The sequence below is a fragment of the Juglans microcarpa x Juglans regia genome, chromosome 3S, assembly GCF_004785595.1.
Source record: "Juglans microcarpa x Juglans regia isolate MS1-56 chromosome 3S, Jm3101_v1.0, whole genome shotgun sequence".
NCBI classification, from domain to species: domain Eukaryota; kingdom Viridiplantae; phylum Streptophyta; class Magnoliopsida; order Fagales; family Juglandaceae; genus Juglans; species Juglans microcarpa x Juglans regia.
Window position 1 is genome coordinate 26,517,614 of NC_054599.1, and position 23,611 is coordinate 26,541,224.

The window sequence follows — 23,611 nt, forward strand, 5'->3', positions numbered from 1 at the left end:
TTGGGCGCCCTTAGGTATATACATGGTACGTAGTTTCCTACCTCCATTAATAACTAGATTTGGTATATATTCTTTTTCTCTATTATTTAATAAAATTTTAAAGATAATTATCTATATTGGAGTACTTTTTTTTTTATTTTTTAATTCCCACAATTATACTAAATCTAATTTTATGTAAAGGATTTTTTTTTTTTTTTAGAGAGAGATCAAGAATCGTGATCAGAATCTTTAATTATTGCCTAAGATATGATCATTAATACACACGAGTAGTCCTCCTTAATATTTGTCGTCAATCATGACCTAAACAATAGGATCAGCGACTTGCGAGGGGTTAGAAACTTAGAACATGCAACTCTTGGAGTTTCAAAAGATCAAATTAAGGTGGTCAATCGGGAAAGAGGCAAAGGCTGAGTTCAGCTATTGAACTGAGTTGAGTTGAGATGAAAGTTAAAAATTGAATAAAATATTATTAGAATATTATTTTTTAATATTATTATTATTTTGAAATTTAAAAAAATTGAATTATTTATTATATTTTATGTTAAAATTTAAAAAAATTATAATAATTAGATAAGATCAGTTGAGAAGATAAGTTTGGAATCAAAACTCTCTTCTTTGATTGCCTAAAGATTAATTTTCTGCCCTAGCTACAATTAAGATCACACGTACGTATGTATACGTACGCTTGTTATATATGATGTTTGTCCAATCAATTTAACCCTGCCTAGAAATCACCAGTACTTAAAGTACTCGTTTCGGGCGTATTAGTTGCACGTCTTTTACTATTTATTAATTTAGACAATTAATCCACTATTTGGAAGTTACGATCGAACAGCATTATTTCAATGTATACCAGCTAGCTTGCTATCACATGAGATCGATATACTAGCTATTCGCTCATATGCTTCGGTCACCACCTAATAATTTGGGCGTATTAATATTACTCGGGCTCCCGTCTGGATTTAGAGATGAATTGAGATGGTTTTAGATCATAAGTTGAATAATAAAATATTATTAGAATATTATTATTATTTTAATATTTGAAAAAGTTAGAATTGTTTATTATATTTTATGTGAAAATTTGATAAAGTTGTAATGATGAGTTCATGAGATGAGTTAAAGTGAGTCTCGAATCCAAACAATGGCTCAATGTTTTAATAATTTCACAACCGGAATAATGGGAATTCTATAGGCTTGGTAAGGGTCATTATCTGAAAATTTATAATTTGCAAAACTATATATATACAAAGCTAGCTAGGAACATATTAATTAGGACGATAATTTTCAAATCCATTCCCAATATTATTCGATGATCACAAACCGAAACCAAAGTAAAATGAAAGCTATAATTACTAGATATAGTAATTATAGTAGCGTACAATGATCGACTACTTCAACAAGGAAATCAATTACTCTGAGAAAGAATAAAAAGAAGGAAACGTCACATGAGAACCTGCTTTCACTGTTTTTTGCCGATGCCGCGCCCCCAATCATTTTTTCAGAAAAGAAAACGTTCAGAAAAGGCCATGATGTCCATAACCGAAGTTGTAGACATGATGATTAGGCATTGTGGAAGTACTAGCATTATTAATAAACTCCGTGGGTTTGCTTTCGAAAAACCCAGCACTTCCTGTTCCTGTGTGATCATGATTCAGTACCCCAAACAAGGCTGGGGAAGAATAAAGAGTAGAAGAGGCGCCGGTAATGGATGATGTCTTGTTGGTTTGTTTTGCCACGTTCTTCTTCAGCTCCTCCATGGAAACCTTCAGTTGCTCCAGCTCATGCAATCCAAGCTCATTGATGGGGGCTTCCCACCAGAACTGCTTTTGGCTAGCTTTCCTCATTTGATGGAGAGATTCTCCCAGCTTTTTCTCGGCTTCCAATTGGTTTAGGACTTGAGTCAGGCGTGCGTTGAGATCGCGAACGTTAGCATTTCGATGAGCTTCGACGAGTTGTTGAGCACCCGACTGATCCGGCGCCGGTGGAAGGTTTCGAGTAAGATATCTGTCGAGAATGGATTCAACGTCAGGGTGACCAAAGGAGAATACCTTTTCTGCTGGCGAGAAGACAAGGATGGCAATCTCAACCCCGCAAAGCGTGCAAAGCTCACTTGCCTTCTTGAAGAGACCTGAACGACGTTTTGAGAACGTTACTTGCAGATGATTTTTCTTGGGTATTTTTGCTATCGGAATCTTTTGGCGACCCATGCTTGGCTTCTTTTTCACCATTGCCAAGTTTATCAGAGAAAGATCACTCCAAGAGAAGGATGAAGCAAAAAAGAAAAAAAACTGCTGCTTGTTCTTGGTTAAGGCCGCTCTTGTACGTGATGGTTGTAGGGGAAGCATGTGGGTATTTGTAGGGCTAGCTTTTCATGTCATTTGAGTTGGCATATTAATTCTGCATTACTTTGCATACTTAATGCATGATTTGGAAGTTAAAAAATCTTACTAACTTAATGTATTATTACTATGAAACTAATTACCAAAGGTCAATATATGATAATAATGAGTAACCATTTGACTTAATTTGGTAGTTAACGTCAACGCCCACTCATGTATTGCTGTTTGCATATTAATGTATATTCATTTTAGCAACCATAATTGATACCATTATTATCCATTAAACTCTATTCTGTAAACTCAACTGTGAATATATATTTGCATATGGAAATTAAAGTTGGTTATAAAGAGTAAAGGATAGGATGCAAAGACTCTATTCGTTCGAGCTTGTCCCGGCATATACACATGATCATCGGGCCGAGCAAAGGTTTATTGTAATTTATTACTGTTCATGAAACAAAACATTTTACTAAATAATGCAAATTGAGATTGTTTCTTCCTTTAGGGGGGGGTTGCCCCCGGGTGGGTAGCGAGAACGGTTTTATTATTATAGCGTTATTAATTTGTTTTCAAGTATTAGAGATGGTACTTAATTAATTGAAGATATTCGAAGAGATATAAGATCGTAACTCTCCTAGCTAGCTAGCATATTAAATAAATACGTGGTAAAATGCGAGATTGATTATGATCAAGTTATGCATTAATAGCATAAATTAATTAGTTGTGTCGTTTCAGTACTACAGAAATAATAATTCTCGGACATTAGCATATATATGGAGACCGAACAGTATAATATATTTACCTGTATTTTTTACGTATTATCGTTGCATTACACCCAATATATACCAATATTATTCTCGGAGATAATATATATAATTCCATTAGCATAATGCAACGATATTGTACGTATTATGACAAGGAAAAAATGAGTATACTCGGGTTTCTTTGGCTGAAAGAGCTATCAAACAGGGTTGAACAATGGCTAATCGTCTTGCTTGATATCACACGCCTACACCTATTAATTGCCGTACGTTGAGCATAGCATAAATTAATTTCTTGTGTCGTTTCAGTACTACAGAAATAATAATAATAATTATAAATACTATAAAATCCACTTGAGAAAGAATTCTTATAAATGGAGATTAAGTTTGTTTGGATAGCGAAGTGGTTTGAGATATTTTATGAATAATAGAAAAAAAATAATAGAATAATAAATAATAGTGAAAAATAGATGAAACGTAATAATAAAAAAATAAATAATTCTAAAAGTCCGTTTAGTAAGACAACTATTCTCGAATATTTTCATATATTTCTTTTCCAAACATCACTCAAAAACAACAATTTTCAATTTCAAATATTCAACTTTTTTATTTGACCTAGTCATTATAGTTTTTTCAAACTTCCAAACAAAACATAAAAACCAATACTTTTTTTTTTTTTGGGCAAAATTCCATAGACCAACTCCATTGTAATAACCCATAAATAACAAGTTTGTGGCTATATGGTATGACATAATTAATAAGTTTGTACATCTACGTGAAAGGAAAAGAAGCTGCATCTACATGAAGGAGAAGCTTCTTTTATTGTTGTCTAAACATGAGGCAATGACAAATGAGCGAGTTTGAATAAATCTTTGATGTAGATGAACAGTTGAACAAGAAGAAACTATCCGGTTTGAAACGATAGATCCTTCAATTGCTGGGGATCCACCTCCGATGGTGCCCGGGTGAGGGCACACTGTGCGGTTGTTGTCTTTGGGAAAGCTATGACATCCCTGATAGAACTAGCACCCGCCAACAACATAACCAATCTATCTAATCCATAAGCGATTCCTCCTGCACAGGAAATTTAGGACATCCCTGTGAATAAATTTTCTAAGAATAGACCGACATTAAGCTGTTTCAAAAACCATTTTTGCCAACACGAATGGCTAGACCAGTCAACAGGTTGTATTTGGATCAAGGTTTCCGTGGCGCCAATTTCTACAAGAGTCCTGGGCACAACCATAAAGCCCCGAGAAAACAGCCCAATTTTGAGGCAGATAATTATTCATAGAGATATCACATAAATGGTCTTTTTTTTACTAGTCGGGAAGGTTTGAATAGTGAGTTGAGATCAAAGTTAAAAGTTGAATAAAATACTGCTAGAATATTATTTTTTAATATTATTATTGTTTTAGAATTTAAAAAAGTTAAATTGTTTATTGTATTTTGTATGAGAATTTGGGAAAGTTATAATGATTAAATGAGATAAGTTAAAAGGCTTTTTGTATCCAAACCTCTCCTTAAGAGTTAAGACCATAGGATGTAACACAACGATACCCACATTGATTTTATAATTAGTAGATCCATTCAAAGAAGATACATATATACATAGTTGTGTGTAGGGATGCAAGTAATGAACATTAGTTGACAGCATAGAGTCTCATACCATGTGGAGGAGCACCCATGTCTAATGCCTCCAGAAGATAGCCAAACTTTGCTTCAGCCTGTAGAGTTGATAAATTACAACATTAGTGGGAATGAAAGCAAAGTTGTCCAGCTCCACCTCAACCTAGAAATGCACGTCCTTTCATCACCAAGGCTGAATTGACTCAACTAATCACAGTAGTTCAGCCTTTTTTCCCTCTCTTTCCTTCCCTGGCTCGTATTTCATAAACTTCTTCAACCCCATTACCTACTAGACTTTTAAGCCCTGTACAGAATAATAATTTTCAAGCCCAAACAAGTCACTTGCAGCTAAAGTGAGGCAAGAGTTTATTTATCATGTTATAAGTAAGATGACAGCATACAAGAACACACGCCAATGCAGAATTTGAAGAAAAATGAACATTTACAAAATGTAAACATATGGAGATATTGAAACTACAAAAAACAAATATCCACCAAAAAATAGCCATAATAAAAAGTGTGCGGAGCCAACAACATTGTGCAAAAGATAAGTGATATACTCACCTGTAGCAGGGAAATGCCGACAATTTCCAAAACCTTTTGTTGTATCTCACGTTTATATATTCTCAAACTTCCCCCACCAATCTGAGAGGACCATAGGAAACAGGGAAGCAACACATTTATTTAACATCAAGGAGAAAATTAACTGTGAAAGCTACATGTTTGTAGATGCTATAAAATAGAAAGAAACAAAAATAATAAGAAGAAGATAATAATTCACCTCTACTCCATTGTAAACCATGTCATACGCTAATGCACGAGCAGAGGCAAGATCATTCATGTCTTCCGGATTTGGAGCAGTGAAGGGGTGATGCAAGGCCTGCAAAACTATAACTTTATGCATACATACACAAATGTAGCATATGTGCAATGAAACATGACTTCCAACATCATTGTGATAATATAACATCACGAAACAATCGACAGTAGAGATGTCATAATGGGAATTATCACACTTTTTCTGGAATAGCAAGGATGTATTACATATATTCACACTTTTGTAACATTCAACATACCTCAAGCCTCTGCTCTGAATCATTCCACTCAAACATCGGGAAATCAGTGACCCACAAAATTGAATGCCTGGACTAAACATCAGACACAAGAAAAAAATAGATTAGAGAGAATGGGAGGTGTGTTTATACACATATCACACTGGAGGGCAGGTTAGAAACTTACATGGTCAACCAACCCCAACTCATGAGCCACAAACACCCTCAGACGATCAAGAGTTCTATTTACTGATGCGTCTTGACCCACTGCAAACAACATAAGATCACCTGGTCCAGCAGAGCATCGACTCAGCAGCCGTTCTTTGTTTGTAGGATCCAGACTTGATACCATTGCAGAAATTCCCTCAAGAGCCCCTAAATGAGAGTATTAAAACCATCAAGGGTGGTGGAAACAAAATATCTCTTCACCTTCAAAAATACATGCCCCCCCCCCCCCCCAAAAAAAAAAAAAAAAAAAAAAACAAACAAAGAAAAAAAAAAGATGAAGAAGAACCATGTTACCATCATCCATGACCTTCAGGAAAGGCAAACCCTTAGCTCCAGCTTTTATAGCTTCATTGTAAATATCACCTTTCTTAAGAGCTGTATTAGAATAATTTTTAGCACCTGAGGGCAAGCAGATCACTTTGATAACCCCCCCACTTTTCAATGTATCTGAAAAAACCCTGAAGGGGGATTCTGAAAAAATATCAGATACCTGCAGCTCCAATCAACAAAGCCCTATCAATAAAAGCCAGGCAAAAAGGAAAGACTCTAAGTATACTAAATCAATTATCATAACAAATCATCAACATGACAATATACAACAATTCAGTCTTTGCATGAACCTTATGTAAGGAACTTCTATAGCCTAAGTTCTCGTACAAGATAACTATAAAAGGAAGTTAGAAGCAACAACTGCCAATTCTGTAACATCGTCTTTTAGGTTGGATTTGGATTGGGCGACTTAAAATCAAGTAATTTGAGTAGCAATTTCCCATATAAACTGCTCAATACGAACCTCTAGATGATGCTTGCAAGTTATGACAGAAAGGAGAGATTTTTGCTCCATCAAATCACAAATTAGTACCATTACATTCATTGCTTACCGTCATCAATTAAAAAATATACATTTTGTGCTACATTCAAGCTATTTGAACTAAAGATTGAAAATACAGTAATGACAAGAAAGAGAAAAGGGAACCATATACACTAACGGTTACTTTTGTTTTTTTCTTTTTTTAGAATTCAGGACTACAAAAAATTATATATTACCAGCTGAGTTATAATGTGGAATCATAAAACTATCATTTAGGACCAGAATTGCAGAAGTGCCATATAAACAAGTCAGGTAAGACAAGTACATCTCTCAACTCAAGATCAAATCTAATATCTGGCCTGTCAGAACCATATCGATTCATTGCATCAGCATATGTAAGCCTTGGGAAAGGGTTCGGTAGCTGAACACCTTTTATCTCCAGAAAAACCTGCAAAATATATACTTCTGTAATCAAACCTGTAATCAAACCTTACAATTTTCAGACATTAGACTGATGCTATCTTCAAATATAGTGAACATACAATACGTCATAAAATATACAACTTGATGCATAATATCTGGCCATACGATCAGTTGGCTCAACTATCAAAACAAAAATATGTCCAAAAACTACTTGTCGAGATGTTTCAACAGGCTTCTTGAAAAGGTGTCAATGAGTCTGGATTGGTTCTTTGGCAAGCTTGGCTAATTACATGATAAACCCTAGCAATGTTACGCGGCTCAAAGGCACCTTGTTGTTATACTACTATCGGCTTTCACCAGTTACTAAGAATCAATCCTACAGTTAAATAATTAATTTTATACTAGCCTCAGAGAACCATGTGACCAATTGACCGTACCTTCTTCGAGCTGAGCATGACCACTCATTACATCAATTAGAGTTTATCTAACCTATCTATTGGAAAACTCTAAGGCCTCGTTTGGTTACACAGATGAGATAAGTTGAAAGTTGAATAAAATATTGTTAAAATATAATTTTTTAATATTATTTTTGTTTTGAGATTTGAAAAAGCTGAATTGTTTATTGTATTTTGTGTGGGAGTTTGGGAAAGTTGTAATAATGAGACGAATTGAGTTGAGATGGTTTGTGCAACCAAACGAGGCCTAAGAATACTCATTGAATCTGATTCTACCAAAATTATCGTCGGCTAAAGTGATACTGTTTTTTTCATTGATAAGTTACACAAACACCTAGTGGTTTTAACCCCCCCCCCCCCCCCCCCCCCCAACCTCACAATCCATCCCATTCTCCAAGGGAGGAGGGGCGTGTTCCATTTAAGATGGAGCTCATTGGCGACTACAGTGATACCATATCCTTACTGCATATCACAAGTCAGAGCATTCCAGCAACATTTCACTTGAGATCATCTGTCTCCCCTTCACTTCCTTAACCCTCCGCCCTAACCTTAACATGATCATTCTCATACCTATTAAGGAGGTTTTCTTCCAATTCTTCTGACTCATTTGTTTCCTTCTCCCATCCCTGTCGTTCCCCCATTATCTTCTAAACGTAAATCAGAATTCTTCTCATACCCTTGCAAGGAAGTTTGCCTCATCTTCTTCAAACTTATTTGTTGAACTGCCACTTGATGCTTCTCATAAACAAGGTAGATCTTCTAACCTACACCATATATACTAACCTTTCTGATCAAATCCTCATTAAGCCTCAACATGTCCTCCAAAGGAGTGAAAGCCATTTCCATATCCAGCTGCGTGAATTCAGGTTGTCTATCTGCTCTTAGATCTTCATCTCGAAAACATCTGCAGGGATGCAATTAATACTTGAATCTCAAATTTCATTGATATTGCTACAAAATTTTCAATACAGGATCAGACAGCCAGGCAGGAAAAAGTTACCTTGCTATTTGATAATACTTATCGAAACCAGAGACCATTAACATCTGCTTAAACAGTTGCGGGCTTTGAGGCAAAGCATAGAATGTTCCTGGCTTCAAAATAGACATTAGTGTGAATAGTCCTGCTGGTCATGCAGCTTAGAATTGCAAGAAATTGATATAAATGTGAACATCTATGATTCTTAAGAAAATTCTCAGATTGAAAGTACCCCAAAATTCTGAAAGATATATATATTAGGCACTAAATGGTAGGTATATATGCAGATTCATCTATTTCATAAGTCACTAGGTCTATAATCATTATGTAAGGTTCTTACACCTCATTGGTAGAGAAAGTCATCTCTGTCAAGTATCTTCAAGATAAGGCTATATATCATTGCAGTGTTCTTTCGTCCAAAATTCAAACGCAAAAATACAAACATCAGTTCACAAAAAGCATAGCCTCAATTAAAAATTACTCATTTATGTGAATATATTACCCGGACCAATACACTCAGGAAAACAAACCAAAAATGACATGTTAAAGGCACTTAAGAATTACATAATTGAATTCGTGCTTTCAACATACAATTCCATTGTGAGAAGTGACCAAATCAGAGGCCAGACTTATTTTATATAAAAGAACCCTTATTTAAGGAAATTAAGGCAGCATCTTATACTTTTTTCCACTCATATTGTTTGGGAAACTGTAATATTAGAAGCATTATGATGATTTTAGGTTATGGGAAGACATCTAGGATTAGTTGACAATTAGAGGACCTCAGAGAAAGACAGGGAGAGGACAAAAGGATAGAAATGGAAATGTCAAGAATATGCAAAACTTTTATGCTTGAGAGTAAATTGTGAGTTGATTGTATATGAGGCTTGTTGCATATAACTGGCAAGAAAGTATAAGCACAAAATTAGTGGCAGCTGAAAAATATAGATACCTGAACTCTGGAGGGTACCAAATAATCCCGTGCACCTTCTGGAGTAGATCTAGAGAGTATTGGAGTCTCAATCTACCTTATAACCATGAAAACAATCAATGGCAGATAACAGTCTATAGGTAACGAATTCATTTTTCCAGATGAACGTAGAAAGTAGTGAAAAATAAGCACACTTCCAAGACACAAATAGACAACAATTTACAGGATGGTACCTCTACAAAACCATGTGTGTCCTCTAGATATCTTCGAATAAGTTTAACCACCTTATGTCGCAGCATTATGTTGTAATTCATTTGCTGCCGCCGCAGATCAAGACATCGATATCTGATAGCATGTAGATAAGTCCTTTTGATCAGCATACATCCCAGAAATTCACATCAATTTCAACAAGCACATTTACCTTGGTATGAAAATATAAAACTACCACACATCTACCAGCTCCACCTCAATTCCAAAGTCAAAACATAATTTTTTAAGAAATAAAGGAGTCCACCAGAAATTCCATTATAGTGCTTTATACTATGGAAGAAACTCCATGAACTATCACTAATGAATAATAACCAACCACATAGGGCAAAGACATGAGATCTAAAATAAGAATTTATGAAAAAAATACAAATAATATGACTAATGCAAGTGAGAAACATTGGCAAAAATTAAAGGAATCAGGACTGCGTGTGGATAAGGTTTGGTTTAGGTTGTAGGGATACCCATCACACGGGTCAGTTTTCACTGGCTTTCAGAAGGTCGGTGGCCAGCTCGGTCAGATAGCTTGGTTTCTGCATAATATCTGACCAAAAATTCAGGGTACACTGGGGTGTAGACCAAAACCAACATTGCTGGTTTCCTGTGAAGCTGCGAGAACGAGAGGACAATTGCTCTTGAGATATTTCTTAGACATGCTTGGGATTTTTTTTCTAAATCAAATAGCCAAAAAAAACCCCAATACAAACTCCAAATTACTAGTTGAGAACAACTCCCAAAAACCCAAGCATAAACAAACACTCAGCACTACATCCATGTATTTTAACATATTCACCTGAAGCCCAAACAACTTCACATCACTCCCAAAATCTAACAAAACTCATTTTATCCGATTCTTGAGTAACTGATTTGTGATTAAGACAAAACTAGACAAAAGCACAATTTCAATCAAGCTTAAACAATGTTACCAAGGTTTTGGAATGTTAGAGAGCCCTTGATTTTGAACTTGAGCTTCATGATCTGAGACTTAACAACAAGATTTGAGGTTTGGGATCCCAGAGAACAAATCCAAAAGCTGAGTGGTTTTGAGTCACAAAAACAAGATGAGAACATATGAGATCTAATATGAGAAATACTAAGGGGTTGTTTGGATGTTGAGATGGTTTCATCTTATCCCATCCCATCTCATGTCATCACATCTCAACATCCAAACATCATTCAAACATACAATTTTCAATTTCAAATTTTCAAATTTTTCATTTAATCATTACATAATCATTACAATTTTTCCAAACTTCCAAACAAAATACAAAAAACAATTTAACTTTTTCAAATATCAAAACAAAAATAATATTAAAAAATTATATTCTAACAATATGTTAACTTCATAATATTTTTATTCAACTTTTCTCTCTCCTTTCCCAAAATCCCATAAAACATCATAACTCAAATTATTTCACTACTATTCACAGATTTCTCATCTCATCTCATCCCATTTCCCAAGCATCTCCTAAGAAGAGAATAGAAAGATCTAATGCGTGCTTGGCTGGTCAGTGGGCTAAATGAAACAGATGAGACAAAAGTGAAATAAGAGGAGTTGGGGAGAAAAACAAAAGGTCAAAAGGTTCATATTAGAGAGGACTTTTTTAATATGCGTGTATATGCACACCAGCCTTGTGATTCTCTGAACTTGCTCAAACTAACAAGAAAACTATCAATACATCTGGAAGGCATGGCGTCCGACATAGATGAGTCAGAAACAACGATGAGAGTAGTTTCAAGCCAGCTACCTCAAACGAATCTCCTCCTTAATGGAATCTTTTGCATCCTCTGCCGTGGTAACTAGGAATGGTAGCTTCGATTTCACAGCATTCAATACTTGAACAAGCTCTGCAGCAACCTGGATGTATAGAGAATATCAAATTGAATGAATGGAAGGAGACAGTAAATAACGCATTGCCAGGCGAAGGGAAAGTGATAACAAAATGACATGATCTTTAATTTTTGTTTTGGTTTTTCGTGACCACACACTTGCATTTCTCTTTATTGCACCAGCACCAAGAACATCCGACATTACACATACCATCATGACCAAATAACTTTGATAACTAGGTAATCATAAATGAAAAAAGGTTCACCTCTATCAAACCGGTTTTCATTTTCTTGTTAACCGACTCACTCGGCCGAGACCGAACAATGCCTTCCACGGCCACCACATACTCAAGCCTCAAGTCATTGATAGTGCTATGCGCATCAGGGAACTCATCAGGCAGCGTTGTAATCTAAAATTTGACGAAATTGACATTACAAAAATCATTACACGAAAGAAAAAGGCAAATCAAATTAAGAACTGCACGAATTAGGAAGAGCAGTGATATTTCTACACGTAGTACAGTAACCATTGTCATCACCACTACCACCACTCAATACCATCGCAGCAGTATCAAATGCACCAATTGTTTTTACGAGAGAGAAAAACAAAATAGTTTCTTCGAAGTGAACCTTCTAGCAGATATAGCAAAGTCTGTACGAGTTTTTTCTTTAATTTGATTAGCTAATTAAGAAAGCATACCTGAACGGTACCGGTATGGTCTCTGAGATTAAGAAAGGTGAGACCACCGTGGACGCGGTGGAGCGCGACCCACCCGCAGAGCCGAACCCGTTTACCCAAATCTGCGACGGATAAGTAACCGCAAAAACCGGTCCGGCTGACCCATTCGAGAGAGTTTTCAAGCAGGGATGATGAAGAATTGGGAATGGGAATGCGGGTCCCGGAGGTGGACGAGGAAGCGCAGATGGAGAAAACGGCTCTGTTTCTGTGAAGTTTTTTGGGGGAGGGTTCAAGAATTGAGCGGAGGAAAGGGAGAGAGTTGAAGCGGAGGGATATTAGAGGGAAGGCTCTGAAGAGGAGGAGGGACATGGTAGAGCTTCTGAGTGGAAGAGGGAGGTTTTTGCGTGAGAAAGATGAGTGAGAGGATTGGTGGGGTTTAAGACATCCTGTTCATCCGGGCCGGGCCCCGTCCGGAACCGGTTATATTAGGATAACCGGATTTTGGCTTGGAATAAATTCGAACCGGTACCAGCATAGAAAAATGAAAAGGTATTGGCATCAGTCTCTATTTGGCATCAGCCAAAACACACTCCACATGTCAACCGGTTTTATCGTTTGATTTTTTTCCTCTCATTGCAATCAACATTTTGATGTAAGAGAGAACACTGGAGAAGAGAGAGAAGTGAGAGACGTTAAGGAGGCAGAAAGTGAGAGCTTGATGAGAGAGAGGTGATGAGAGAGAGAAATTGAGGAGTGAGAGAGGTCGAAGAGAGAGAAAGCTTGATGAGAGAGAGAGCTTGAGGAGAGAGACACGTAGATAAGAGAGATGATGAGAGAGAAGCATCTGACATTTAAAAAAAAAAAAAAAGAACACCACGTAAGGTATGTAGAGAGTGCAATGCTACAGTAGGTTGATTCCTAGTATTACTTTAAAAAAATTTGGGTACCATAATGTTTTGATGTTCTTTTTTTTTTCCTTTTTAGCTACTAAATGGACAGAAACTCAAGGAAAAAATGCTCTGGAACTCACAATGGATTCTGATTGTCCTTTTTTTTAACTTAATGATTAAATAAATATTTTTTAATGATATTGTAAATTTTTTAAAAATATTTAGACTCCGTTTGGTTGTTAGACTCAACTAAGATCAACTCAGTTCAGTTTAATTTTAAACTGAATCTAATATCTAAACACTCAACTCTCAAATTATTAAATTCATTTCAACTCAAAACCTCATTACACGTAGGATCCACAATCTTTTCAATTTAACACTTATTTACACACGAGACTCATAACCTTTTCCAACTTCTAATAAATACATTTAAACTCATTTTAGGTAGATTCTATAAAATTCACTTCATTATTTCAACTCACTATTATTTATAAAGAATTTAATTCAGTTCAATTAAACTTAACATCCAAACACAGGTTAAAAAATGCATAAAAAAAGGCTCAAATAGCTTTGTCAGTGTAGCAGTGTTCAACTCAAAAATATTATTGGTGAAGTTTGTTTGTAAGAAAAGCATGGACACGGCAAAGTTTGTAGAAAGCATAGATGATAAATGCATATATGTTAACAAAAAAATGATGCAGTCAATCACATTAATAAAGTTTACAAAGAATACATAAAAATTTTGATATATATATTAATATATGCACACGTGAAAGGCAGATAGATAAACGGGGCCTAATAGTTTTCAACTTAACACCTTCATGAGGTGGTTTTTTTCTATAGGATACAATGCTTTCTAGTTATTACTTGTATTTGGGAATGTACTTGATGATAGCTTGTAATAAGTTTAAGGAAAAAGATACTTTGCCTCTCCACTTTGCCCACTCTATTCGACAGCTGGTCAAAAATAATTTTTTTTTTACTTAATGATTAAGGAAGTGATTTTAAGCGTATTAGTATTTTTTTTTAATATTTAAATGTATTAAAAAATATGAAAAGAAAAAAAAATTACGCTAGGTGGTAAGCCTAGTGGTCAAGTTGGGGTGGCATAGTAGTCGCACCAAAATTTAAACCATTATGAACAGTATCATCATGTGCAATGTACTTCTGTTGGAAAATAGCCATATTTCATCCATTCCAAAGACTCTACCGCATTTATATTCACTGCATGTCGCAGCAAACTGAAAGCACCAACACTTTGACAATAATGAAACTCAATAAATATGCTAGGATATCTCTAAAGCCATACCTCTAAACCTATTCACAATGAAGAACAATTAGACAACTTTCCACTTGTTCATGACAAAATGGACAACTTTCATCTATCATCGAATGTCTCATTTTAAGCATTTGAGTGGTGGGAAGAATATCATGGAAGAGTTGCCTTGCGAATTTCTTTATCTTTCCCGAAGTATGCATATGCCATATGGATTTCCAAAGATGTTTGCATAAGACAGTAGTAGAGCTCTCCGTATACCAGAACTTGGACTACATTTGGCTGCTCTTCTATAAGCAGGTTTGACTGAAAATAATCTATTTTTTTATCAACCCAAATTAATTTGTCTTATAGACCAGTAAAACTCAAGGGAAGCTTCAATATAGCCTCTTGTATTTCAACTGAAAAATTTATGGACAGTTTCTCCTTATTCTACTAAGGAACCTCCATATCCATGAGCTCACTTACAACAACATCACAATCCAAATCACCTCTGGTAGTGAAAGGTATAAAAATTGGAAGCCAATAATCCTTGAAAATTATAATGTCCTCCTGATCAGACCCAACTCGCCACATATAAAATTGTATTAGAATCCCCTTAGGCTGAATAATCCCTCTCTAAACATAAGAAGGATGATTATCTAACGAGAAATCAAGAAAAGAATAAATGGAATATTTAAGTATTAAAACGTAAATTTTAGTTTTGGTGCATTTTAGTGTACTGTTTTGGAATTAGTTATATATATATATATATATTATATGTAAATATAAACTGAGAAATTTGATTCATCATCTTCACACACCACATATCACATTTTTCTCTCCTATCAAATATGTAATATATGAATAATGAGTAGAAGAATTTAATAAGTGTAAGAATAATAAATAAATAAAAAATGTGTGGTGTGTGAAAATGATGATTAGCAAAATTCTTATTTAAACTTTAGCATCTAAAGTGTAAATAATAATGTTACTTGACCATATGAAACTTATCGTTCAAATGACTTTCTTGATATGATATCACTATGTGGTGCCATGTGAATTATTAAAAAAACAAAAAATACAAATACAAAAGTGATAAAAAGAACTTGTGATTTTAGTATTCTCCTTTTTGTGTTTTGGGCCTTTTCTTGTTTTGAATATATTACACGGCGAAAAATATATATACAACCTCTTACTATTCACACAACCTCCATATATTATATTTTTTTTAATTTTTAATTTTTTTTCTTTTATCAAATATTTAATATTTGAATAATGAATAGAAGAATTGAATTAATTTAAAAAAGAATAAACTCAAAATAAAATTTAATTTTTAATTTTTTTTCTTTTATCAAATATTTAATATTTGAATAATGAATAGAAGAATTGAATTAATTTAAAAAAGAATAAACTCAAAATAAAATTTTAAAAAAATATTAATATTTTTTTTAAAAATGTAGTGTGTTGAGATTGGGGATGTTGTGTATAACTCATGCACCATAAGAGGATCATCCGAATGGTAAGTTTAAGATAATCCAATAACAGTACTCAAAGTATGAAAAATAGATATATAAAATTAGTTCGAAAACATTAATGATGGGTGTTCTACTTCATTTGTATTTCTCCCATTTTATATACTAAAATTTGGAGAAAGAACATTAGAAAGTTGGTTCATCGTTAATATAGTTCGTATCCAAATGGAAAATCTAAGACTTAAAATAAAGTAGAGAGAAAATATATTTAGAAACTTTATTTTTTACCCACCCAACACATTATTAATGCGAAAATTTTCAACCTCATTATACTAAAAACTGATTATTTTTTAATTTTTTAAAATTATAATAGATTGCATTATAAGTGGTGGGGGTGTTATTCGTGATGATGGTGGAAAATTTCGAGTGGCTTTTGCGGTATGCTTAGGCCATGGTTATAATAATTTTGTTAAAATGAGAAGTTTGCTGAAATGAATTAGAAGGTACTATCAACTTGGGTTTCATCAAGTTCACATTAAGACAAACTCTCAAATTCTTGTTAGATGGCTTACTAGGGGAGATTGTAATATTTAGTATCTTGAGAATTTTTTAGAAGAGCTTTAGACCTGCCTGGAAGGCATGGTTTATAGAGTGAGTCATGTGTTTCGTGAAGGAAATACTGTGGTTGATTTCTTAGCTAAGCAGTGAGCCGAGGGTGTTAACATTGACTGAATTGAAGACAAAGATCCTTTACCCAGTAAGTTGAGGGGTCTTCTTCGCATGGACAGAATGAGTATTCCTTATTTGCGACTTTCGTAGTGAGGTTTTTGTTATATTGCACCTGTTTTCCTCTTTCTTTTTATTCTTATAAATGTTAGCTGACTTTTATCTGCATGATTATCTTTTCCTTTTAATTTTTTGAGCTGTGTTTTGTTGTTGATTGACCTGTAACTTTTAGATAGTTGTATGTTGTTGTGTTATTTTAAATCTTTTAGATGCCTGGATTTTTGTCATTTATGATTATCTGTAATTCTAGGTGTCTATTTATAACCACTATTTTCTTCTACTATAAGTGAGGGCTATCAATAAACTTAGAATACCGTCCTCTTCTTAAAAAAAAAAAAAATGGTCTTATAATGTGATAACATTGGCTTATAAAAAAGCAAAACTCAAGCAGAGATAAGTCTATGGAATGGATTGGAAAATATTAAATAAACAAATCATCAGATTTCTAAGACCGATCAGCAACCTCCACACCAAATTAAAAAGCAGAAATGGGTAACGGCTACCCCGCATTCTCACAATTTATGCCTTACAAAACAATTTCACGATCTAACGGTTACAACCTTTTCTTCCCACTCCCAACGGTCAAAAAAGCCTCACCCTTTAAATTCCCCAACTCCCCCTTTCTCTTCGAAAACTAGCCGTTACATCAAATCCTCCATCCCCTTCTCTCTCTGCCTTTAATTGTAATCCTTCAAGATCCTCACATCTTGCCATTCTTGCTCAAGATTTCACTATTTCGCTCTATTTTTTTTTTTAATTTTTTGTCCTGAACAATCACTATCAATCCGTCATTCAACTCTCGGAGAAATCCATGGCCGTGCCTTCGAACAAATCATCTTCCTCACAAGCGATTTTAAGCAGGGCAAATCTCAACTCAAGAAACTCAGAGAGTAGCAACCCCATCAGGAGGAGTTTCAGTGGCAACCCATTTACGAGACCCTCAATTGTTGCAAACCCGAGAGGCTTCAATCCTAATACTCCGGCTAATAGTCCTTCAGGTTTGACTCTCTTAATATTCCTGATTTCTTCCGTTTCCTAGTTGCTTTTACGATAATGATAAGGTCTGTTTGGCTTCCCAGAACGTAGGAGAGAATTAAAATAAAATGACAGTAAAGATTGATTCCCAATGTACCTTTCTCTTTTATCTTTTTTGGATTTCCAAGAAATAAAGACGAAAAATGAATCCTACTCGAATTTAGCCTTTTTGTGATTAACTAGCTATGCGATTATCTCATTGGTTTGATGGGAAATAGTTGCTACGAAAATTTTCCAGGAAAATATCTTGTCACAAGGATCATTTCTCTCTACCGTCACAATCAAGACTCCAAGAAGTATATTTGTTTCCTTTCTTTTTCTATACTTCGAATTGGATAGTTTTTGCCAGGAAAATGGGAAATATCTTCATTTATTGTCTACTATTCAGCATCGAGTTTTCTCTATGTTATTTAAAGTTTTCTCAGCAACTGAACAGTTGGGGTTTACCTGTGATGTGAAATTTCGGTACATACAATTTCTTATTTATGTTCTTTTCCACGTTGACGAGTTGCAGACTTTACGCGAAGAAACTCGTTGGGGAGAGAAGGTGTAGCTTTTTTGCGAGATCACGAGGACAAAGAAAACCCAAAAGACCAGAATTCGAAGCTGGGAAGAGTCCGATCCCCAGCTTCTTTAAAGGGCATGAAGAATTTCATGTCTCCGACAATCTCAGCGGCTTCTAAGATCTCCTCGTCTCCAAGAAAGAAGATACTGGCTGAGAGGAACGAACCGGCTCGGACTTCTCTTTCGTTCTCCAACGAAAAAAAACCGTTCCGGTCGGTGACATTCTCAGATGTAGTGGAGGATATCGATGCAAAGGTAGACACTGGATTGCAAGAGATCAAGATTGGAGCTGCGAATGCCAAAGAGGCACTTCTCACAGCTTTTTCAATTTCAGAAGCTTTGAGATGCGAGGAAGTCTTTGATCCTGAGGTACCTTTGAGTTCTGAGATTGACTCGAAAACGTCGTCGGAGGGACCTGATTGTGTTAATCTTGACCAGACTTTCAAGACTGAAGTCGCGGATGACAAGGAGGGGGCACCTCTCACAGCTTCTTCAATTTCAGAAGTCTTGAGATGCGAGGATGTCTTTGGTCCTGAGGTACCTCTGAGTTCCGAGACTGACTCGAAATCGATGTCGGAGGGACCAGCTTGTGTTAATCTTGACCCGACTTTCAAGACTGAAGTCGCGGATGACAAGGAGGAGGCACCTCTCACAGCTTCTTCAATTTCAGAAGCTTTGAGATGCGAGGAAGTCTTTGATCCTGAGGTACCTTTGAGTTCCGAGATTGACTCGAAATCGTTGTCGGAGGATCCTGATTGTGTTAAGCTTGACCCGACTTTCAAGATTAGTCCCACTTCTTCGTGTTCGTGGTCGTGTCCTACGGTAGCGCCTCTGGATGCGGACCCTTCATTGCTTCCTTATGATCCTAAAGCTAATTACCTCTCGCCGCGACCTCAGTTTCTACATTACAGACCGAATCCGCGAATTGAGCTTTATCGCAACAAGGACGGTGATGGCAGACGACTCGAGGAAAGCTTCATTTCCGGAAGCTTTTCAGAATCTGAAGTTACGGAAGAAACAGAGTCTGATGATTCACGGAAAGGAAACGAGGATGTTTCTTCGGTTGAACCAGTAAAAGAAGAAGAACAGCGAGAAGAGGTCCATGTTTCTGAAACTAACCCCGGTAGCACTGATTTGTCAGAGGACGCTCCTGAAGCAAAAGGAGGGTCTAAGCAACGCTTCTTTGCGAGGTCAATGTGCATTGGGCTGCTCTTAGTTCTCTCGCTTGCTGGCTTATCAATCTCAGTTTCTAATCCTGCACTCATCGAGCCCTCTGTGCTTAAAGTGTCTAACTTCTTCAAGAATTATGACTCGTATAAAACTGCTGGATCAGCAAAAGCAAAATTTGATGGCCTAGCTCGAAATCTTTTCCAGTGGTATGCTAACTCCATCTCCTTCGTCTCCGGGCTGACGCCAAATTTCGGAGGTGTACATATTTCGGGTCCCTTGCATTATTGCAACTTGACCACTTTGCCAGAGGATATTCTCGTTGATGGGCATCTTATGTTTGGGCGTAGTCATGAAGGAAGAGGAGAAAAGTTCGAACATAGTATGCTGGGTTCAATGAGGGAGACGGACGTTGATATTGAACCACTGGGAGAGAAGGGTTCAAAAGGACTTGATGACCGGGTATATGGAGGAGAAGTAAGCCAAGAGACTGAAGAGGTTTTAGAAGAGCACGGTGCTTCAGAATTTGAGGAAGTGCTTCAGGCTCTAGAGGAAGATCAGGTGACTGAACTAGGTAATTTAGAAGCAGAGAGGACCGAGGAAGAAGTTTTTGCTGCCGGTAACCATGGCAGTAGGCAGCAAAGTAGTGTAAACTATGAGGAACAGCCCGTTATGGTTCCAATGGCTGACGAAGTTCAATCTGAAGTTTCGGGAGCTGGGGAACTCAACGGTGAAAGTGAGACAATTTCCTCCGCCAAAATGGATTCACGCAAAGTAGATGTAATTTATGAAAGCGCAGAATTTGATGCGACAAAGGATGGATTTTTCAGAGAGAATATGCTGGGAATTGCTTTGCTGGTGGTGGTATTGACACTTTTCACTTCCACAGTTTACATCCACGTGAAGAAAGACAAAAACGCAACCTCAAGTACCGCTATAAATGCGGAGCAGCCACTGCCGATTAAGAAACTGGATTTCAGTCCAATGTCGGTTAGCACTGAGCATATTTTCCTCCAGCGACCATCTTCTAGGAACTGGCCTACTGAGGTGGACATGGAGGGAGAATCATGTCCTTCGGAAATAAGCAGCTTTCAGAGAAGCTCTTCTTACAGTAAGGAAGGACTCAAGGAATCAAGCGAAGCTCAGAGCCAGAAGAGGAGGAGGGAGCAGAGGAAGAACTACAAGAGAGAGTCACTTGCCTCTTCCTCGGATTACTCCATGGGCTCACCTTCTTATGGGAGTTTTACTACGTACGAGAAAATTCCGATCAAGCACCACGTAAGTGTATTCATTCAAGAAAACTACGTATCTCTTACTACAAAAATCTTGCAAACTGGGTTGCATTACTTATGCATAATGCTTTTGTTTCTTTATCAGGGACACGGAGACGAGGAGACTGTAACTCCGGTTAGGCGCTCAAGCAGAATCAGAAAACACGTCACTTCTCCGTGATGACACGACTACGAATCTGTTTTATTTTCTGCCTTACCCATTGCGTAGCTGCGCAATAGTAATGTGAATGAGCAGCAGATAGTTAGTTGCTATTTATATTTTTTATTTTTATTTTTAAATTTGATTGCTTCTAAGTACTGTTGTTGTAGTTATCTATGGCTAATCTCAGATCCTTCTGACTTTTAATTCCATCATATTTTATGTTCACACCATTCTTATATATCATCACGTAAAAGCTGTGAACCACCCGTAATTTGTTGAACCGGAACACTCTTCATTGTAGGTAGGTAGTATTATGCTGGAGATTGAAACCCAACTGTGGACCCCATGATCACTAGGCCATATTGCCAAATCTTTATCAATCTCCAGTCTCCAACCATCACGCGTTTGAATAGTGAAGAAATTTAGATATTTTGAATAAGAAAATAAGAAAATATTAAATAATAATAATAATAATAATAAATAAGTAAAAAGTAATAATAGTATAATAAGAATAAAACTACTTTACCTTTCTATTTTGTCCATTTCATTTGATTGCTAGTCAAATTATTTTTTTACTTAGTGATTAATAAAATGATTTTAAATATATTGATGTATTTTTTATTTTTTAAAAATATTGAAATATATTAAAAAATGTAAAAAAAAAAAAATATTGAACATACCGTCCAGTAATAAGAGTGAGGCAGCAGAATAATATAATAAATATCAGTGAAGTGTTCCATTATCCAAGCTGAGTTTGAATACCACCAATCTCATTTATTTATTTTTTACATTGGAGTTCCTTCCTTGCCACACATTTTTTTTCCTTTTTTATATATGACATTACTCAATATAATTTAATAACCAATTGAGTTGAACAGCCCAACTGATTAGCCCCACCAATAACAATTTAGAAGTAGGAAAATGGAGAAATATACACTCTACGAAACACACACGATTAGAGAGAGAGAGAAACACCCATGGAAGCTTCTAGCTCATTTCAGATCCCTAACCCCTCCCTCCCTCTCTCTCTCTCTCACACACAACTTCATGATTTAGCCTTACTTATTTTCACAAATGAAATGGATTGAAATTAATGTTAAAAATTAAATAAAATATTATTAAAAATATATTTTTTAATATTATTTTTATTTTAAAATTTAAAAAAATTGAATTATTTATTTTATTTTATATAAGAATTTAAAAAAATTATAATATGATTGGAAGAGATACGATAAGTTGAAAAGTTTTTCAAAAATAAACAAGATCAGTAAATAATAATACCACGAAAGAGAGAGGGGAAGGAGAGAGAGAGTTCGTGAAAACTTTGAGTGGAGGAAAAAAAAATCAAAAAATCTAGGAGATTGGTGTTTCTGTGAAATTTTGAGGCGACTGGTTCATAACTATGACCTTTTATGTGGAGGAGCGTCTCTTTCTCCCAAGGCTCTCATGCCCAGCTGATCTCAGTTTTATCCCTGTTTGTTCAATCTAGCTCCAAGCATCAAAACTCTTTAGGAGGTTCCTCGTTACTGCAGTACTTCTTGTCAATGCTCCCTCCTAGGGTCCCACTCCCTTTGCCACCCCTTGGTCTCTCCACAAGTGTCATGTTAATTTTGTATCTCTGTTGCTCATGTGACAATCGTATTTTGCAATGGCTTTTTGCAGGGGAGGGGTTTCGAATTCGCAAGAAACGTTTTTCAATTGTTATGGGTTTTAGTCAAATGTGTGCTTCTACAGTGTGATGTAAAGTGAGAGAACTATGTGGAAGGCTATTATTGGAGGATTATTTATTGAATTAAAACAGCCGGACCGGTTTAAAGGTTTTCTGTAACAAATTCATAGACTTGTGAGTCTTATCACATCAATACAATATAATAAGAATGTAATGGGTGTGTAAAAGAGAAATAATATTTACAAGTTATATAGTGTATAAGTGTCGCATATTTTTTTTTAAAGAGAATGAATAAATATAAGATTCACCAAAAAAAAAAATAATAATAATAATAGATTTTACTATTTTTTAAAAGAAATGTACGACACTTGCATAACGTACGATTATATCCAAGATTATGAGTTAATCTTATTATCGGTCCAACTGTCTTTCCTCAACTAACAACCCTTAAATGGATAACTTCCACGAAGACAACTCACTTTAACTACCATGTGCCCCACTGCAAGGTATTACGCATACTGCCCTCTTATTCTCTCCCCAACTCACTCCCATGGAATTCAGGGTATTACGGCTCTCCATTCTCGCTTACAAAATCCAGACGATGGCCCTCTCCGCCACTCTTCCCTCCCTTTTTGTTGATTCTCACATAGAAGCTCATTCCTCCGCCACTCTCCTCACTGCTAGCCTTTAATCTTGACCCTCCTAGTGTCGTTGACGAGATTCTCTACCCAGTGTCACTGCTAACGTCTTTCTAGCGTTAATCTAGTGCCATCGACAACGGATAAAGACTTTGGTATGCCCTCTTAAGCTTATTCTCTATACTTGATATGAGATTGCAAGTTTGAGAGTGAATTTCATTGTGATTTTGAATGGATTATGATTTGATTGTGGGTTTGTGGTGGGCGAAAGAGAGGATTGTGGGCATCAAAGATGATGGGCGATAGGCCTAAGAGTG

At 35.9% G+C, this 23,611-nt stretch overlaps 3 protein-coding genes across 3 annotated transcripts; 1 reads left to right on the forward strand and 2 right to left on the reverse strand.

Annotated features, from left to right (window-relative positions):
- Window positions 1-1,441: 1,441 nt before the first annotated feature.
- Window positions 1,442-2,425, reverse strand: LOC121256963 (agamous-like MADS-box protein AGL61). Its single transcript, XM_041157780.1, has one exon. It carries the CDS (start codon window positions 2,343-2,345, stop codon window positions 1,515-1,517), a length of 831 nt encoding a protein of 276 aa, XP_041013714.1. The 5' UTR covers window positions 2,346-2,425; the 3' UTR covers window positions 1,442-1,514.
- Window positions 2,426-3,822: 1,397 nt separating this feature from the next.
- On the reverse strand, window positions 3,823-12,804 carry LOC121256964 (aspartate--tRNA ligase, chloroplastic/mitochondrial-like). The gene is made up of 15 exons (XM_041157781.1): window positions 12,403-12,804; window positions 11,969-12,112; window positions 11,621-11,730; window positions 9,839-9,950; window positions 9,627-9,698; window positions 8,699-8,790; window positions 8,482-8,602; window positions 7,146-7,268; window positions 6,304-6,499; window positions 5,969-6,156; window positions 5,806-5,877; window positions 5,511-5,609; window positions 5,294-5,374; window positions 4,770-4,827; window positions 3,823-4,174 (listed from the first exon to the last, which is right to left on the reverse strand). Exons 1-15 carry the CDS (start codon window positions 12,748-12,750, stop codon window positions 4,005-4,007), a joined length of 1,986 nt encoding a protein of 661 aa, XP_041013715.1. The 5' UTR covers window positions 12,751-12,804; the 3' UTR covers window positions 3,823-4,004.
- Window positions 12,805-17,408: 4,604 nt separating this feature from the next.
- Window positions 17,409-21,199, forward strand: LOC121256965. Its single transcript, XM_041157782.1, has 3 exons — window positions 17,409-17,785; window positions 18,337-20,831; window positions 20,931-21,199. The coding sequence occupies exons 1-3, from the start codon at window positions 17,599-17,601 to the stop codon at window positions 21,003-21,005; spliced, it is 2,757 nt and encodes a 918-aa protein (XP_041013716.1). The 5' UTR covers window positions 17,409-17,598; the 3' UTR covers window positions 21,006-21,199.
- Window positions 21,200-23,611: the final 2,412 nt, after the last annotated feature.